This window comes from Vanrija albida (genome assembly GCF_041260175.1).
Source record: "Vanrija albida strain AlHP1 chromosome Unknown contig_7, whole genome shotgun sequence".
Taxonomy (NCBI): Eukaryota; Fungi; Basidiomycota; class Tremellomycetes; order Trichosporonales; family Trichosporonaceae; genus Vanrija; species Vanrija albida.
The window spans coordinates 2,120,887-2,137,760 of NW_027191426.1; the positions used below are offsets into that span (position 1 = coordinate 2,120,887).

Here is a 16,874-nt window from a genome sequence, read left to right on the forward strand (position 1 = left end):
AAGAGTAGACATCAGAGTTGTCGGCAACCGCACGGAGTGGACGTGGAGAAATCTGCCCGGGTTTTGAGCGGAGCCAGGCCACGCAGGTGCCGGGTTCTCGGTAACGCACGGGGAGATAAGGCTGTCAGTCCGCGCGGATGCCGCTGAGTGCGGGTGAGTAGTGGCGACGGGGTCTGGGTGCATGTGATTGCTTTGGCTTGATCAGTATGGGGCGAGGGTGCAGGGTGCGGCCCGGTCAGCCGAGTGCGTAGTGAGGGGTCGGCGAATGGCACTGCCTGGATGGCAAGTCCGGGGCCGGGGGTCAATCGGTGGCCTGTACGATAGCTGGTGGAGGAGGCGGTAAGCTTGATAGGAGTTGTGGTGGGTAGGAGTGTCGCGGGGAGCACTGGGGGGGCGTCGTCGGTGACGGCGTCGATGGAGGCGCCGCTGGTGGCGGGGAGGAGCAGCCGATCGCCGACACGCCCACACCCACGCCCACGCCACTGATCCTCCTCCCTCCTCCCCCCGCCTAGCCCCGCCGGCCGTCTTCGCACGCATCGCCTCGGGGCAATATCGGCCCCACGGAGACCACATATGCTGCTGCGTGTCGCCTCCTTGGCCCTCTTGGCCGTGCGGACCGAGCCCTATGCGACTGCAAGCTGCAAATCTGCCCAGCTGTTGCGGTCAAACGCCGCGCTTCCCCCGCTCTGGCGGAAACTGCACGGAGGACTGAGATCTGGAGCCACCTCCGCGTCAAGCGAGCTCGGTCAGTTACCCTGTGTCGGCCGTTAGCAACCGCCCGACCACGGATGCACCACCGATACGCCGAGGTAACCGCCCTCCCCATGCCCACCCCGCGCCGATTCCGTCCAACGATTTCTCTCCAACACCTCGTTCATCCACCCACACCGCAATGTCTCACACGCCAACAATGAAGCGGAGTCCCACGCCGAGCTCTCCAGCGAGTATCAGTGCGCGCAAGAGACAGCATGTGTCGAAAGCGTGCTTCAACTGCCGTGACAGGTGAGTTGGCGCGGTGGAGTCGATGGGCGTGGTCGGACGACGTCGAGTCCGCCCGGTCGACGACGTCGGGATACGGCAGGATCTCTCGCCCCATCCGTCCCGTTCGAGTCCCGCCGCGTGGCTGACTTTACAGGAAGAAGAAGTGCGACGGAGTAACGCCCGTGTGCGGCACTTGCAAGACGTACAAGGTGGGTGCGGGGTTGGCCAACCAGAGCGCTGACGGATAGGACGACTGCATTTGGACAGACAAGGCCGACTTTCGCAAGTCGGTGTCCCGGTCCGAAGCCAACGCGCTTCGTGCTCGCGTGGCCGAGCTCGAGGCGGCCTTGCGGGCCAAGGAGGGGCGCGAGGCCATGCCTGCGCCGGCGTCCACCTCGCCGGTCGCCCGGTTTGGACTCAACGGCGGACATGAGGCGGTAGACCCGGGGCCGAGCAGGCCGCGGTCGTCTCCGCATGTCGGGTTGCAGGGCCCCGACAGCTTGGGCGAGATTGTGGTAAGTGCGGTGTGGCGACGACGACGCGGCCAGGTGGAGCAGCTCGTTGCTCACGCCTCGACAGGTGCAAGACGACCACGGCCGGCTGCGGTTCCACGGACCCACGTCGGCGTTCAGGCATTCGCACCAGCACGCGTCCGAGCCGCTCGACTCGACCAGTCCGAGCACGTACTCTACGCCGCGGAGGTCCAACCTCAACGCACACCATGTCGGCGACTCGGCAGAGACCGAGTTCCGGCGCTTCCTCCCCGACTACTTTATCAGCAAGGAGCAGCACGACCTCGCGCTTGATCGGTTCTTCCGGTACTTTGCGTGCTGGGGTGGGTGATGCACTATGGATGGTACTGACCCGCCAGCGCAGCGCGTCACTCCGCACCTGTTCTACCGCGACATGGCGGTCGCGCAGTCGCACGATCAGGTCGACCTGCCCGTTGCGACGCCAAACTACTCGCCACTGCTGCACAACATGATGCTGTCGCTCGGGCTGGCGTACATGGACGAGGAGCACCTCCGGTCGCCGGCCACGCGGCGGACGTTTGCCAAGGAGGGCATGAAGCACATGGAGCGGGAGTGTGCTTCGCCGTCGGTCGCGACGGTGCAGGCGCTGTGCCTCTGGTCCAGCCACTCGAGCACCCTCGGCGACCACAGCCTGGGCTGGGTCAACTTTGGCCTCGCAGTGAGACTGTCCTATGCTCGTGGGTTAAGAGTGTCGTGGCGCGCTGACAGGCAGTCGGACTCAACGTCGACACGTCGCCGCTGGTTGCCAAAGGGAGACTATCGCAGGAGGCCCTCACCCAGCGCAACGTCACATTCTGGTCCTGCTTCTGCCAAGAGGAGACCTGGGCGATCTACATCGGCGGTGTGCCCTTCATCGGCGACTACACGTAAGTGGCCGAGGCATTCGCAGTGCTTACGCGTAGCGTCCCCTTGCCGACGCCAGACAAGACGACCGACGATCTGCCATGGGTGTGGCCACCGGGCCCGTTCCAGCATCTGCCCCCGCAGCCAGGCTACCTGAGCTTGGCGTTCGTACACACATCGCGGCTCATGCAGATCGCCGCCGAGATCACCAAGGCGGTGTATTCCGGCCGGTCAGACAAGACGGCGCTGGTGCGGGAAGGGACGGTTCAGCGATGGGCGTGGGTAGCCTCCCGGAGTGCAAAGTGTACCCGCTGACATGTCGCAGAGAAACCCTCGACGGCTGGCTCGACGGTCTCCCCCGCCCGCTGCTGGTTGCGCCGGCCTCCCCCGACCCCGTCGTGCCGCACATCCTCATGATCCACCTTGCCTGGGCGTGGATCGTCATCCTGCTCTTCCGGCCGTTCAGCCAGGTGGTGTCCAAGAGCCCCGGGAACTCGCACGCGGTGGACATTAGCACCGCGGCCATGACTGTGAGGGCGTTGCGTGGTGCGACGCTGACCCCAGCGATGCCACAAAGCCGCGCTCAAGATTGTGCAGCTCGCCACGCTGTGGGAGGGACAGCACGGGCTGCGGTACACGGCCATCACTGCGCCTCAGTTCCTGTACACCGCCGGGACAACGTTCCTGCTGGCCGCGGCGCAGGCTGCGCTGCCGTCGCAGGCCGCCGCCGCCCTCCAGAAGGCGCGCACCTGCCTCATATACCTCGGCGAGATCGGCCGCACATGGGTCGCGGCCAACCAGAAGGCTGCGATCCTGCAGGACCTGCTGAACGAGTATGCCGAGGCGACGCCGCACCTCACCCCGTTCCTGGAGAACATTGCGGCGGCGGGTGGGCACGACGAGCCTACGTTTGACATGCAGTCTGGGACGGTGAGTTACTGCGGAGTGCCCACGCTGATTGCAGGCTACGACCGACGCGCAGAACAGCGCGTTCCACTACCCGGCTTCGAGCACCGACACGATGACCTGGGCGGGGGAGTCCAACTTTGACCACTTCATCCAGAGCTTGATGAGCCAGTTTGCCATGCCCCTGGGCGCTGAGGCCGACCTGCTGTCTCTCCTCCAGGTCCCAGACGAGTCGTAGCGGGCAGGTCGTTGGTGCAATTGTTAGTCGTGGGATGCATGCGCCAGGCGCGCCACGGTCGGCTGCCCAGAGTGCTCACAAGGAGTAGCAGTCGTTGTAGCCCCGGAAGGGGCTGAGGCGGGGCATGCCAGCTGGGGCCCGAGAACCAGCTAGTCCAACCCATGGGGCTCCGAGGGTAGATCCATCTGTCATCGTTGTCGGCCATTGCTACGGTGCTGCCTGATGCTGACCGGGAGTGTGTCGCTCTGAGCTTCGGCAATGCACCGGCCCCTTGTGTCCGCGTATCTGTTATCCCGCTCATCCATGCTCCAAGCCTCTCGACACTGTGAAAGTTGCATATCGAGCTGGCCGGGAGTGCTGTCGGGATTAGGTCGCCGCCTCTCCCCAGGCGGACATCTCCGACCAGCGATCTGTCGGGACTTGAATTCCGCTCAGCAACAACAATCTCAGTCGTCCTCTCTCTCCCCGTCTCTCGCCATCCGCAACAACAGCAGCTGCAGCATTGCCTACCGGGACACTAGTCCCTCTGATTCGCATGGCAACCCGTAGCACTGCATCGGCGTCGGCGTCGGCCTCCCCTCCGCCGTCCGATGCCGCCCGACCGCCCCGGAAGCGCCGGCACGTCACCCGCGCCTGCATCAACTGTCGGCAGAGGTGAGGGCGGGCGACAGAGCAGCGCTGACGGCAGGAAGAAGAAGTGTGATGGGTCAGACCCATGCGGCACGTGCCGGATCCACCAGGTGGGTGCTGCGGCATACGACGGCTGACATCCCAGGACACTTGCACCTGGCCGGAGAGGGAGGACTACCGAAAGTCACTCAGCCGCCGAGAGGCGAGGTACCTCCGTGAGCGGGTAGACGAGCTACAGAGTGAGCTGGAAGCGGCACGGTCAGTGGCCATGGGGGCGGGGGTCGTCGCCGGCCCGAGCCACCACCCTGACGCCCCGTCGCCCGTCCACGCCAGCATCTCACCTGTGGCCGGCACCTCGCGGCTCGCAAACCTCTCCCCGCGTCGTCGCTCGGCGCAGGCGGACAATGTCGACGACTTGATGGTAAGTCGGGTGGCTTGCAGCGGCTGATGCCACAGGTGCAAGACTCGCACGGCGGCTTCCGGGTGCACTCCTTCGCCAGCGCCTTCCGGCACGGCACCGTCGCCGAGCCCATGCAGTCGTCGCCGGCAGACCGGACGGCACGGCGACCACGGGTTCCGAGCGCTTCGTTTGGACGGTTCCTGCCCGACGTCTTCCTCACGCAAGAGCAGCACGACGCGGCGTTGGACCGGTTCTTCCGCTACTTTGCCAGCTTTTGTAAGCCAGCGACTGGCACGGCGCTGACACCCAGGCCAGCGCGCAACCCCGCATCTCTTCTACCGCGACATGCGCATCGCGCTCGAGCTGGACGACACAGCCGACCTATCCGCTGCGGCGCCAAACTACTCGCCCATGCTGCACAACATGGTGCTGGCGCTCGGCCTGAGCTACGCCGACGAGGCGCACCTCCGCGCGCTGTCTACACGGCGGCAGTTCCTCGAGGAGGCCATGCGGCACATCGACCGCGAGTGCGTAGCGCCGTGCGTGGCTACGGTGCAGGCTCTTGCCTTTCGCGCCGGGTACTCGTCGACAATGGGCGACTACAGCCTCGGGTGGATCAACTTTGGGCAAGCGATCCGCCTGTGCTATGCCCGTGGGTGTTGGGATGGGACACAGCTGACGCCAGTCGGGCTGAACATTGACACGTCGCCGCTTGTGGACCACGGGAAGATGTCGCACGAGACGCTGACACAGGTGAGGCGGCGTCCGGGTCCAGCTGACCCCAGCGTGATGCTACTTTCTGGACCTGCTTCTGCCAGGAGGTGACCTTTGCGACGTACATCGGTCGCACGCCGTCGATCGTCGACTACAGCGTACCCCTGCCGCAGCCAGACCGGGATACAGACCAGTATCCGTGGATTTGGCCGCCTGGCCCGAACGCACACCGCCCGGCGCAGCCGTCGTACCTCAGCACCACCATGGCGGCGACGTCCGCGCTGATGCAGCTCGCCGCGGACATTACCAAGGCTCTGTACACTGAACGGGCGGATGTCGCCGCGCTTGTGGACAACGGCACCGTGAAGGAGTTCCAGTGAGCAGGGCGTGCCGGAATGGGGATTGACGCCGCAGCGATGAGCTTAACGCGTGGATTGATACCCTTCCCGAGGTTCTGTGTATTGGGAACCAGACCCCCGCGCTCCCCCACGTCCTCATGCTGCACATGGCTTGGGGCTGGGTCGTCCTCCTGCTCTACCAGCCCTTCTCTCTCACCGCGCGGCTCTCGCATACCCTGCCCACGGGCGCCGTCGTAGGTCTGCATCTGCTAGCGGCGCTCACACCTAGCACTGCCAAACCGCCGCGCTCAAGATCCTCAACCACTCTACAGCGTACCGAGATACCCACGGCCTGCGATACGCGTCTCCGGCCGCCCCTCAAGTCCTCTTCACGGCGGGCCGCACTTTTCTCCTCTCGGCGGCGCAGGCGATCATCCCTTCGCAAGCCGTGCTGTGCAGCCAGAAGGCGCAGGCATGTATAGACCAACTCGAGGAGCTTGGCGCGACGTGGCCGTCGGGAAGGCAGAAGGCCGGCATCCTCCGCGACCTCATGGGCGAGTACTCGCGCGCCGCGCCCGCGCCGTTCGGTATGGGCTACGAGCCTGGCATCTTGGCGCAGGCCTCAGTCAACAGCGACACCAACCCCACCCTTGCACCCCTCCCCACAGACTACGACCTCTCCACGATTGACAACGCCGCTCTCGACCAGTTTATCCAGAGCTTGGCGCTTCAGACTGCCGCGCCGCTTGGCGGTGAGCCAGAGGTCATGGCCTTTTTACACGGCCTGCTGCCGAACCTGTAACCGTTGTATACGCGAATGTGAAGGGCTGGCGCTAGGAGACTGACCTGGCGTCGAAGGCTGAGCGCATGTTTGGCGGAGCCGAGTCTCATCACCGAGAGCCCGGAAGACAGCGGCTGTGGAGCCTCTGGCGCATGGCCGTCTTGTTGACTGCTTCCACAGACGCGGTCGGCTATTCTCCTTCACATGAAACCCGCATTGCATCCTCAACACTCGGCCCAGGCTTCGGTGCCGACCATGCCATCGGAGAGCCTTGTTTCCGATGCATGGTAACCGGGCACGACACGCCGCTTCCCCTGCTTGGCTGGGACCCTCGTCATCGCCGCGCCGTGCCGCGAATTCGGCGCGCCGAACGCGTCGATGGCATAAGGTTTCACGTTTCACCGCTCTTCCATAGATCCACTGGCCGAATCTCCACCTAAACTGACGCCTCAAGGTTTGTGTCCGCGGGCATCGCGTTTCGTCTAGAACTAGAAGTGGGTCGGTTCCCCTGCCAAGTACAGTGTTGTGCAAGTCGGCGCGAGTGGTACACTGCATCTCTGCGGCCTCAGCGCGGCCAGAGCCAGAAGAGTCGCGGCCGTCATCGTCAACGCGTATATAACCGCGACGAGGTGGGAGCAACTGACGTCCCACTCATACCACAATGCGCGCAACTACTCTCCTCGCACTCCTCCCCCTCCTCACGTTCCAAACCGGCGTCCTCGCCTACCCCCAGGGTGGCAGCGCCGTCGCCGTGCAGGACCGGTCGGTCGGTGCCCCGCAGGCCATCGATCTCGCCAAGCGCGACGTCCCCCTCGCCAACACCGTAAGCCACGGCCCTCCGCCACGCTGACCGCAGATCCACGCCCGCAACCTTGGCCCCCTTGCCGCCGGCGCCTACGCCGGCACCGACGCACCCGCGACCCACAAGCTCGCTCTCCAGCACCTCCTCCACGACCAGGGCTACGACCTCGTCACCGACGGTATCTGGGGCCCGGCCACCGCCGGCGCCGTCCAGGCCTTCCAGGGGCGCGTCGGGCTCGACGCCGACAGCATCCCTGGCCCTGCCACCCTCGGCGCTCTGCTCAAGGAGGTCAGCCAGGGCTCTAATGGCAACGTCGTCAAGGCGGCGCAGGTCCTCCTCGGCGTCGAGGCCGATGGTATCTTTGGACCTGCGACCGCCGCTGCCGCCAGGGACTTCCAGGCGAGGTGGGGGCTCACGGCCGACGGGATTGTGGGGCAGGACACTTGGGGCAAGTTGTTTGCCTCGGGTGGGGGTGGGGGTGGAGGTGGCGGCGGTGGTGGCGGCGGTGGTGGTGGTGGTGGCGGCGGTGGTGGCGACGGTGGTGACGAGGGTGGTGGTGGTGGCGACGATGGGGACGATGGCGACGACACACCTCCCCCCGACCCGACCAGGACCCCAGAGCCCCCGCGTCCCACCCCGACCATCAGCTACGACTCGGGCCGCTGCCCCGCCCCCCTGCGCGCCGCGTCCAAGGGCAAGACGCCGACCTCGAACGGGTGTGGACCCAAGTTTGTCAACTGGGTCTCGGAAGACATCCGCAACTACCGGTTCGGCGAGTGCTGCGATGGCCACGATGTCTGCTACGGCACTTGCAGCAAGAGCAAGGTGCAGTGCGACGACGCCTTCAAGGCTTGTCTCGACGAGAAGTGCGAGGGCGTGCCGTTCAACTGGATCTCCCCGATCCTCGACTGCCGTGTTCGGGCTGCTGCCTACCACAAAGCTGTCGTGGACTTGGGAGGGGATTCGTTCAAGAATGGAACGGAAGTGTACTGCAACTGTGTGAAGCCTGGCCCCGGCGGCGGTGGCATGTAAGAGTATGCACATTGTACCATCTGTTGCATCTTAGAACTCGACGTTTGCGGCGTCGGCGAGTCGGCCGCGCGGCTCAAACCCAGTGCCACTGTGCACCACCTCGCCCTCGCCCTTGCCCCATCCGCCGCCGCCGGGCGAGTTGATCTCGATCGCGTCACCGGCCTCGAACCACACGGTGCCCTTGCCGCCAATGTTGACCCTGCGACTTGCCTCGTCGCCGCGCGGCGCCTTGACCCAGACGTTGAGGCCGGTCTTGGCGTCGCTGCCTCCGTTGGCGCCGTAGGGTGCGCGTGCGCGGCGCTCGCTGAGGATCGACACCTGCAGGCTCTGGAGGAACTGCAGCGTCCGCACAGCACCGTTGCCGCCCTTGTACGCGCCGTCCCCGCCCGAGCCCGGCCGGAAGTTGAACTCGCGTAGGATGACGGGGTAGCGGCGCTCGAGGATCTCGGGGTCGGTGATGCGCGTGTTGGTCATGTGCACGCTGGGCGTTAGCGCTGGCAGCAGACGTTGGACTCACTGGACACCGCTTGTGCCGTTCCAGCCTGGGCCGGCGCCGCTGCCGCCAGCAATCGTCTCGTAGTATCCCCAGCCCTGCGTCACCTCTCCCGTAACGGGGTCCTTTCCGCCGACGCCGAATGACAAGCTGGAGTCAGCGGGGCTGAACACGCTACCCACTTGTTGCAGCATCCCTGGCTCGCGGCACACGCATTGAACGCCTTGAGTACGACGTCGGTTATCCGCTGCGACGTCATGACGTTGCCGCCGCACACAGCAGCGGTGGGCGACGGTGACAGGAGCGAGCCCTCCGGGATGCGGATGTCGAGCGGGGTGAGGCACCCGGCGTTGAGCGGGATGTCCTCGCCGATCATGGAGCGCATGCAGTAGATCACCGCGGCGTTGACGACGCACACTGGCGCGTTGAGGTTGCCCCGGAGCTCCGGGCCGGTGCCCTCAAAGTCGAACACGGCGGACCCCGTGTTCTCGTCAATGTCGATGGTCAGGTTGATGGGGCTGCCGTCGTCGAGGTAGTCGATCGCGTGGAGGTGCGTGCCGAAGCGCTTGGCTGTGCGGACGAGCATGTCGCGGACGGCCTGCTCGGCGTTGCTGGAGTCAGCTTTGCCCACAGCGACACCCACCTCCTGATGTGCTCCATGTACTCCTGCACGGTGTCGAGGCCGTATTCGGTCTGCAGGGCACCCAAAAGCTCCGCGCCTTTGTGGTTGGCCGCAACCTGCGCCTTGAGGTCGGATTCGACGTCGCGGAAGTTGCGCGAGCCCGAGCAGCCGGGGTAGCTCGCGGGGTTGGTGACCAGTGCCTCGTACACGCCGTCGGCGTCGTAAATGCCGCCGTCGACAATCTTGAGGGACCGGATCTCGGCGCCCTCCTCGAACAGCGCTGTTGATGTCGGCGGCATGGAGCCGGGGAGGATGCCGCCGATGTCCGAGTGGTGCGCTCGCGACGCCGTGAAGAAGATGATCTTGGAGCTGTCCGTGTTGGAGAAGCACGGCGTGATGACTGTGAGGTCGGGGAGGTGCCTGAGGGTGTGAGCGGGGGAGGTGGTCGGTGGACTCACGATCCGCCCGTCGTCGGCGAGTTGGTGAGCAGGACGTCGCCGGGCTTGAGGCTCGGGCCGTGGAGTTGGAGCTGGTGCTTGACGCTGAAGCTCATCGAGCCGAGGTGGACGGGGATGAACGGCGCGTTGGCGACGAGGTCGCCAGTCGGCGCGAACACGGCGCAGCTATAGTCGAGGCGCTCCTTGATGTTGGTGCTGATCGACGTCTGCTGCAGGCTGCGGCCCATAGCCTCGGCGATGGACATGAAGCGGTTTGAGAAGACGGAGAGGAGGATGGGGTCGTAGGCCGCCGCGCGGCGGGGCGTGTCTGTGGTCATGGTGCTGGAGGAGTAGTAGCGATGCCCAGGTGTGTGTCGGCGACGCTGGGTATGTATATGGGTGATGGCGAGGTCGCTGTCGCCGCCGATGTCGCTGTCGGAAGACGTCCGCCGCGATGGAATGCGCGCTACAGTGGAGTCGGAGATCTCCGCGGAACTGGTGGGTGGTGCAATCCCGCTCGAATCCCCACCATTCCGCTCCATGACGAGGGCTCTTGCTGGCCTCTCGTCTCATCCGTCTCAACTCGACGGCCTCGATAACCCGCGCGATTGTACCCCGCGGCAACGACGGGACGACTCCGACGACCGACTCAATCTCGCCGCCGAGCTAGCATATATCGGCACGACAACCACCTTGCTCCTCCTCACATCGCCCACCATGACAACAACAGTTCCAGACCACTCGATCCGCATCTCCATTGATCGCGTAGGTGCTCCAAGTCCGGCACTGCTGACACCCAGGGCGGCACCTTTACCGACGTCTACGCGTCCGTCCTCGACCCGGCTGGTCCTGGTGGCCGCTCCGACTTTGTCGTCAAGCTCCTGTCGCAGGACCCGGGCAACTATGCCGACGCGCCGACCGAGGGTGTTCGGCGTGTGCTCGAGCGGGTCCTGGGGACGGAGGTGCCCCGTGGCAAGCCGCTTCCCGTGAACCATCTCGGTGGGTAGTGTCCGTTCGGCTGAGCTGACCGTAGACTATGTCCGCCTGTCGACGACCGTTGCGACCAACGCGCTGCTCGAACGCAAGGGCCAGGACCACGCCCTGGTCATCACGCGCGGCTTCCGCGACCTGCTCGAGATCGGCAACCAGACCCGCCCGCGCATCTTTGACCTGAACATCAAGCGTGCCCTGCCGCTCTACTCCGAGGTGCTCGAGGTGGACGAGCGGGTCACGCTTGTTGGGTACACCTCCGACCCGAAGCAGGCCGAGCACGCCCTCGTGTTCAACGAAGACGGGTCGGTCGCCCGGGCGTACAGCGGCAACGGAGCAGAGGAGCAGACGCGTCTGCTGGGCGACAAGATTGTGCGGGGCATCAGTGGCGAGGCAGTGGTTATCCTGCAGGAGCCAGGTGGGTGCGGGGCTTGGTGCAAGCTGACGCGACAGACCTCAAGGCGATCCGCGCCGACCTCCAGCGCCTGTACGACGGCGGCTGCCGTGCCCTTGCCGTCTGCTTTGCCCACTCGTACACCTACCCCGAGCACGAGCTGGCCGTCGGCGCCGTCGCCAAGGAGATTGGCTTCCCACACATCTCGCTCTCGTCCCAGCTCCTGCCCGTCATCAAGATGACGACCCGCGGCCAGTCGACGACGGCGGATGCGTATCTCACGCCGGTGCTGCAGGAGTACCTCCGCGGGTTCTACTCTGGCTTTGAGGGCGGCGCCGACGGCAGCCTGCGCGTCGAGTTTATGGGCTCGGACGGTGGTCTGGTCGAGCTCAAGCACTTTTCCGGACTCAAGTCGATTCTGTCGGGCCCGGCTGGCGGTGTCGTCGGCTACGCGCTGACGTCGTGGGACGAGGAGGAGCGCGCGCCGATCATTGGCTTTGACGTCGGCGGGACGTCCACCGACGTGTCGCGCTTCGCTGGCCGCTACGAGAGCGTCGCCGAGACGACTACCGCGGGTATCAGCATCAACGTACCGCAGCTGGACATCAACACGGTCGCGGCGGGCGGCGGGTCGTGCTTGACCTACAAGACTGGCCTGTTCCGCGCCGGGCCAGAATCCGCTGGCGCCCACCCCGGCCCGGCATGCTACCGCAAGGGCGGCCCTCTGGCTCTCACCGACGGCAACCTGTTCCTCGGCCGCCTCGTGCCCAAGTACTTTCCCAAGTGCTTTGGCCCGAACGAGGACCAGGAGCTCGACCCGGACGCGACGCGGCGGGCGTTCGAGAAGCTCGTCGCCGAGGTGCGCGCCGACACCGGCACTGACAAGCCGACCGAGGAGATTGTCTACGGGTTTGTCAAGATTGCCAACGAGACGATGGCGCGGCCGATCAGGACCTTGACCGAGGCGCGTGGGTTCAAGACATCCGACCATGTGCTTGCGTCATTTGGCGGCGCCGGCGGGCAGCACGCGTGCGAGATCTCCGAGCTGCTCAACATTGACCGGGTCCTGATCCACAAGTACTCGAGTGTGCTGAGTGCCTATGGCTTGGCCCTGGCCGAGCGGGTGTACGAGCAGCAGGAGCCCGCGGCGGAGCGGTACAACGACGCGACATTGCCTGGCCTGCTCGACCGACTTGCGGGCTTGGGCGCCAAGGTGACCGACGTCCTCGGTGCCGCCGGATTTGACAAGTCCCACATCCGCCTGGAGCGCGTCCTCAACATGCGCTTCGACGGCACCGACACTGCGCTCATGATCCCCGCGCCGGCGGGCTCGGACGACTTTGCGTCCGAGTTTAAGCGCGCGTACAAGGCCGAGTTTGGCTTCCTGCTCAACAAGGACATTATCGTCGACGACGTCAAGGTCCGGGGCATCGGGATGAGCCACGAGGGGCTGGGCGAGAGCACCTTTGCCGAGGCCAAGCGGCTGGCGCTGGTCCCCGCCGGCAAGCCCGACTTTGAGCAGGAGGTGTATGTGTGGAACGGCGTCAAGGGGACGGGTGCGAGGGTTAGCGCGCCGGTGTACGAGCTCGACGGGCTGGCTGTCGGTACCGAGGTGCACGGCCCGGCGCTTCTCATCGACGCGACCCAGACCATCTTTGTCAACGTGTACTGGAAGGCGATTGTCACGACCAACAGCTTGCTGCTGGTGCGTGAGCTGCCGTAGTCGTAGAGTCATGGGATGTACACGTCATTTGTCACGTGGCCAGTGTTGCTCTCCGTGCCTAGCCAATAACAACAAAGTCGTAGTGGGCATCTCCTCGTCCATCGCATCCTCACTCTTGTGCACTTGCATCTACTCTACTAGCATCTTAATCCTACCAGCATCGCATCCACGACCGCCGCATCACGCGCAATGGCACCTCCCGCTCGATGTTGAGCCGTTGAACCGAAGAAACCGGCCTGATATCCCCCGACGCCACCCGCTCTCGCCCCCTCGCACCACCTCGTGGTTATCTCTCGCACCGACACCATGCCGCGGGTCAAGTCGACGAGGGTGAGGTCGGCCCGGGCTGTAAAGAGTTCACCGAGGGACAATGCATCGGCGCTGCCGGCGACGACACCGACGCTCCCGCCGTCGCCGACGACCCCGACGACCCTGCCGCAAGAAGCTCTGCCCGAGCCAGAGTCGACGGCGCCGCCGACACCCCCGACGCAGACCTACTCGCTCGGCGCGGCGATCCTATCCACCCCGGCCATCGTCGAGCTGCTCGTCGTCCAGCTCCCAAAGGCGACCTACTCTACCCTCCGCGCCGTCTCCCGCCCGCTCCACGACGCGGTCAATGCCCTACTCTACCGACACGTCCACGTCTACGTCGAGACCCGGGTGCATCCCAAGACTGGGAAGCGGGGTATTGTTGTCCAGATTGTGCAGCCGTTTACGCGCGGGGTCAAGGGCCGGGGCAAGCGCATCCCAGGGCTCAAGTGGGGCCGCCAGGCCAAGGCCGACCACGACCTGTGCATCGAGCGCATGCGGAGATACACCCGCGTGCTGGATCTCGCCGCGCCGTCCAGCTACTTTCACCTGCTTGCCCCTCCAGGCCGCCAGGAGTTGCTGGACGCGCTGGCCGGAGTCACCACGGTCCGGTCCAGCGAGCTGTCGTTTGGCGACAAGCCCACGGCCCTGCCCTTCCCGGCCGACACGCACATTGCGTTCTTCAACCTGACAAAGGAAAAGGTCGACCCGCCGTTCATGATCGTCGAGCTGCCTGAACCAGTGCGCAGCGTGACCCTGTCGATCAGCTTCAACATGCTCCGCACCAACCTCACGTCCGCGTCGATCATGATCCCGGATGCCAACAACACGCGCGTCGAGGACGTCACGCTGGTGTTCCGGCCGTATGCCAAGCCGACAGGCCCGTGGCGCGTCGGCGGGTACTCGTCCCTCGGCTTCCTCAAGAACGTCATCCAGACCATTTCGCTGAGTCTCCCGCGGGTGCGATACACGCTCGTCGGGCTCGAGCGGTTCCAGCCAGAGTGGCTCAACCTGGACTTTGACCCCGCGGGCATGGGGTGGGACCACCGCAGGGAGCTGCTGGTGGGTGCGATACACGAGGAGATACGCAAGTGGTGGGGCACGCTCGGGCGGGGTGACGGCGACGACGGCGTGGATGTCGAGCGGGCACTGAGCGGGGTGACCATCCTGACACAGCACGAGTACCGCGACGCCGTCGGCGCCAAGACCTTTGCCCTGGTCATGGCCGAGCCGTGGCAAGTGATGGGGCAGCCGAGCGACCGCAAGCACGCGAATGTGGTGCACACGCTGCACTTTATGTAGCGGGGGGGTACGTGCTGGGTGGGGGGTGGAGGCTTGTTGTAAGAGCATGGATGTGTGGTTGGATGGGCGCGGGGATGGGGGGGGGTCAGTACGCCGTCGCAACCAGGCACAGTCTTCCCGCAACAGCATGGATGGGGTCAGAGGGCATCGAGGTGGATCCTGTCGGCGAACTCGGCGGGGCAGCGCTCAGGCTAGTGGGAGTGTTCATGGTGTTCATGGCGTTTGTACTAGCACTGGGCAAGAGTTTGGGGATACCTACAGCTCGTCGGACGTTGGGGCGGGCCTCGCGGCGGCGTCCACAGTTGCTGCGACGTGGGCAGGTCGGACCGGAGGCAGCGGCTTGTCACGAGAGGTGCAGTGCCGGGGGTGTGGATGGCAGGTGGGTGGAGGATGGATTGGTGGACGCTCGCTTAGGCGTGTGTGTGGGGGTGTAGATGCCGGCGAGCGCACGTAATTGCGGCTGGCCTTGTCAACTCACCACTTGGCCGACAATACAGACCGCGCCAAGGCCTCGGCGTATGCCCCGACTCGGCTCCGAACAACCTGCCCTCCACAGTGGCCGCGGCGCCGAGCGGGATGCCGAGCGACGCGTGGATTCTACCCTAGTCGCCGAGTTGACTGTATCGAAGGCGTGCATGGGTCTGCAACGCCGTGAGATTACTCGGTCAGCATTTGGAATTGCAGCAGATATCTCAGGGGTTCACCAGCCCACGCAAATCTTATCGGCCGTCCGAGGATGGCGTCGGCGTGGGTATCGGCGGCGGCGAGCCACCGCCTTCACCACCGCCGCGCGTCAGACGCCGACTCGCACCCGCCGCACCCCACCTCCGTCGCCGCGCTGCCGCTTCCGCCGGAGTCCGGCCACGCGGTGCCGGCGGCAGTGGCCTCGTCCCCATCGTCCCACTCGCCTCGGTAAGCATTGCAGCGGGCGCGCAAGGCATCTCCGCAGGGTGCACCGTCATGGACCAAAATGCCTCGCTAAAAAACCGACTCACATGACGTATGACGCAATGCTCTATCGCAACGTTCATAAGGCCGCACCACCATCCCCCAGCTCCTCTTCCACGACCACCAACAACCATGCCGTGGGTAGACGCCACTGCCTCGCTGACAGACAGCAACCCCATCACCAAGAACGACGGTACCACCACCGAGGCCCTCTTCTCGCACCCGCTGCCCAACGCTCCGGGTCTCAAGACGGTCGCCATCAAGGTAACCTACGAACCTGGAGCTTTCACCCCCCGCCACCGTCACGGCAACGCCTTTGTCACCGCCGTGCTTCTTAGCGGCCGCGTCGAGTCGGGTCTCAACGACGGCGAGACCAAGACGTACGGCCCCGGCGAGTCGTGGTCCGAGAACCCCGGCGACATCCACTCGGTCAGCCGCAACGCCAGCGACACCGAGCCGGCGTCGTTTATCGCGACGTTTATCGCGCCGATTGACCAGGACGAGTTTGTCATGTGAGTAGGAGTGTGGGGTTGGGCTGACGCGCAGCTTTGACTGCGAGGCTTGCAAGATTGTCAGGGATGCGTGAGCGGTAGGCGGAGGGCGGTGGCCCACACATGCACGGTCGGCCTTCGCGATGGCTTTGGCGCGCTGGTCGACCTGAGTGTCGCCAAGCACCGGGCCGGTCGCGACGGCTACGTGTTCGGCGCCCTCCGCACCCTCGCCAAGCCTGGCTCCGCTCCCTTCGCCCAGATCGCGGCGATGTACACGGGCACAGCGGGCCTGTCGTTGCGGGGGCACGAGGAGCCACCCAGGGGCTATCGTTTGAAGGCACGTTTGCGAGAGCACGAGTCCAACGCGACGCCCCAATCCGCACGGCTCGCTGCTCTCTGCGGCGAAGACCCGACATACTCTCGGTTCTCGCTGCAAGTCTTCCGGATCAGCAACTCGACCTTCAAGAAGGTCGCCGCCCGCGTCATCCCCGACCTCTTCGACCCCGATGAAGCCAACCCGCGCTGGGTTGGCTCTGTGACCTAGGGTTAGGGGGTTAGGGGGTTAGGGGGTTAGGGGGTTAGGGGGTTAGGGGGTTAGGGGGTTAGGGGGTTAGGGGGTTAGGGGGTTAGGGGGTTTAGCGGGTTAGGGGGTTAGGGGGTTAGGGGGTTAGGGGGTTAGGGGGTTAGGGGGTTAGGGGGTTAGGGGGTTAGGGGGTTAGGGGGTTAGGGGGTTAGGGGGTTAGGGGGTTAGGGGGTTAGGGGGTTAGGGGGTTAGGGGGTTAGGGGGTTAGGGGGTTAGGGGGTCAGGGGGTTAGGGGGTTAGCAACTTTAGGGGTTAGGGGGTTTAGCGGGTTAGGGGGTTAGGGGGTTAGGGGGTTAGGGGGTTAGGGGGTTAGGGGGTTAGGGGGTTAGGGGGTTAGGGGGTTAGGGGGTTAGGGGGTTAGGGGGTTAGGGGGTTAGGGGGTTA

The 16,874-nt window shown here is 65.2% G+C and overlaps 7 protein-coding genes across 7 annotated transcripts; 6 read left to right on the top strand and 1 right to left on the bottom strand.

The window, feature by feature from the left end:
- Positions 1-910: 910 nt before the first annotated feature.
- Q8F55_009314 (uncharacterized protein) lies at positions 911-3,501 on the top strand (the record flags this gene model as incomplete). Its single annotated transcript, XM_069357682.1, has 10 exons — positions 911-1,002; positions 1,136-1,190; positions 1,230-1,496; positions 1,561-1,816; positions 1,853-2,191; positions 2,227-2,380; positions 2,417-2,635; positions 2,683-2,887; positions 2,922-3,287; positions 3,322-3,501. 10 exons carry the CDS (start codon positions 911-913, stop codon positions 3,499-3,501), a joined length of 2,133 nt encoding a protein of 710 aa, XP_069205619.1.
- Positions 3,502-4,399: 898 nt separating this feature from the next.
- On the top strand, positions 4,400-6,385 carry Q8F55_009315 (uncharacterized protein; the record flags this gene model as incomplete). Its single annotated transcript, XM_069357683.1, has 7 exons — positions 4,400-4,552; positions 4,588-4,807; positions 4,842-5,183; positions 5,217-5,284; positions 5,350-5,621; positions 5,660-5,837; positions 5,873-6,385. 7 exons carry the CDS (start codon positions 4,400-4,402, stop codon positions 6,383-6,385), a joined length of 1,746 nt encoding a protein of 581 aa, XP_069205620.1.
- A 640-nt stretch (positions 6,386-7,025) lies between these two features.
- Positions 7,026-8,198, top strand: Q8F55_009316 (uncharacterized protein; the record flags this gene model as incomplete). The annotated part of the gene is made up of 2 exons (XM_069357684.1): positions 7,026-7,187; positions 7,305-8,198. The coding sequence occupies 2 exons, from the start codon at positions 7,026-7,028 to the stop codon at positions 8,196-8,198; spliced, it is 1,056 nt and encodes a 351-aa protein (XP_069205621.1).
- Positions 8,199-8,228: 30 nt separating this feature from the next.
- Positions 8,229-10,088, bottom strand: Q8F55_009317 (uncharacterized protein; the record flags this gene model as incomplete). The annotated part of the gene is made up of 5 exons (XM_069357685.1): positions 8,229-8,679; positions 8,716-8,841; positions 8,874-9,302; positions 9,335-9,733; positions 9,772-10,088. The coding sequence occupies 5 exons, from the start codon at positions 10,086-10,088 to the stop codon at positions 8,229-8,231; spliced, it is 1,722 nt and encodes a 573-aa protein (XP_069205622.1).
- Positions 10,089-10,467: 379 nt separating this feature from the next.
- Q8F55_009318 (uncharacterized protein) lies at positions 10,468-12,857 on the top strand (the record flags this gene model as incomplete). The annotated part of the gene is made up of 4 exons (XM_069357686.1): positions 10,468-10,515; positions 10,551-10,749; positions 10,784-11,158; positions 11,194-12,857. The coding sequence occupies 4 exons, from the start codon at positions 10,468-10,470 to the stop codon at positions 12,855-12,857; spliced, it is 2,286 nt and encodes a 761-aa protein (XP_069205623.1).
- A 306-nt stretch (positions 12,858-13,163) lies between these two features.
- On the top strand, positions 13,164-14,468 carry Q8F55_009319 (uncharacterized protein; the record flags this gene model as incomplete). The annotated part of the gene is made up of 1 exon (XM_069357687.1): positions 13,164-14,468. One exon carries the CDS (start codon positions 13,164-13,166, stop codon positions 14,466-14,468), a length of 1,305 nt encoding a protein of 434 aa, XP_069205624.1.
- Positions 14,469-15,548: 1,080 nt separating this feature from the next.
- Positions 15,549-16,451, top strand: Q8F55_009320 (uncharacterized protein; the record flags this gene model as incomplete). Its single annotated transcript, XM_069357688.1, has 3 exons — positions 15,549-15,553; positions 15,587-15,928; positions 16,010-16,451. 3 exons carry the CDS (start codon positions 15,549-15,551, stop codon positions 16,449-16,451), a joined length of 789 nt encoding a protein of 262 aa, XP_069205625.1.
- Between the last annotated feature and the right edge of the window lie 423 nt (positions 16,452-16,874).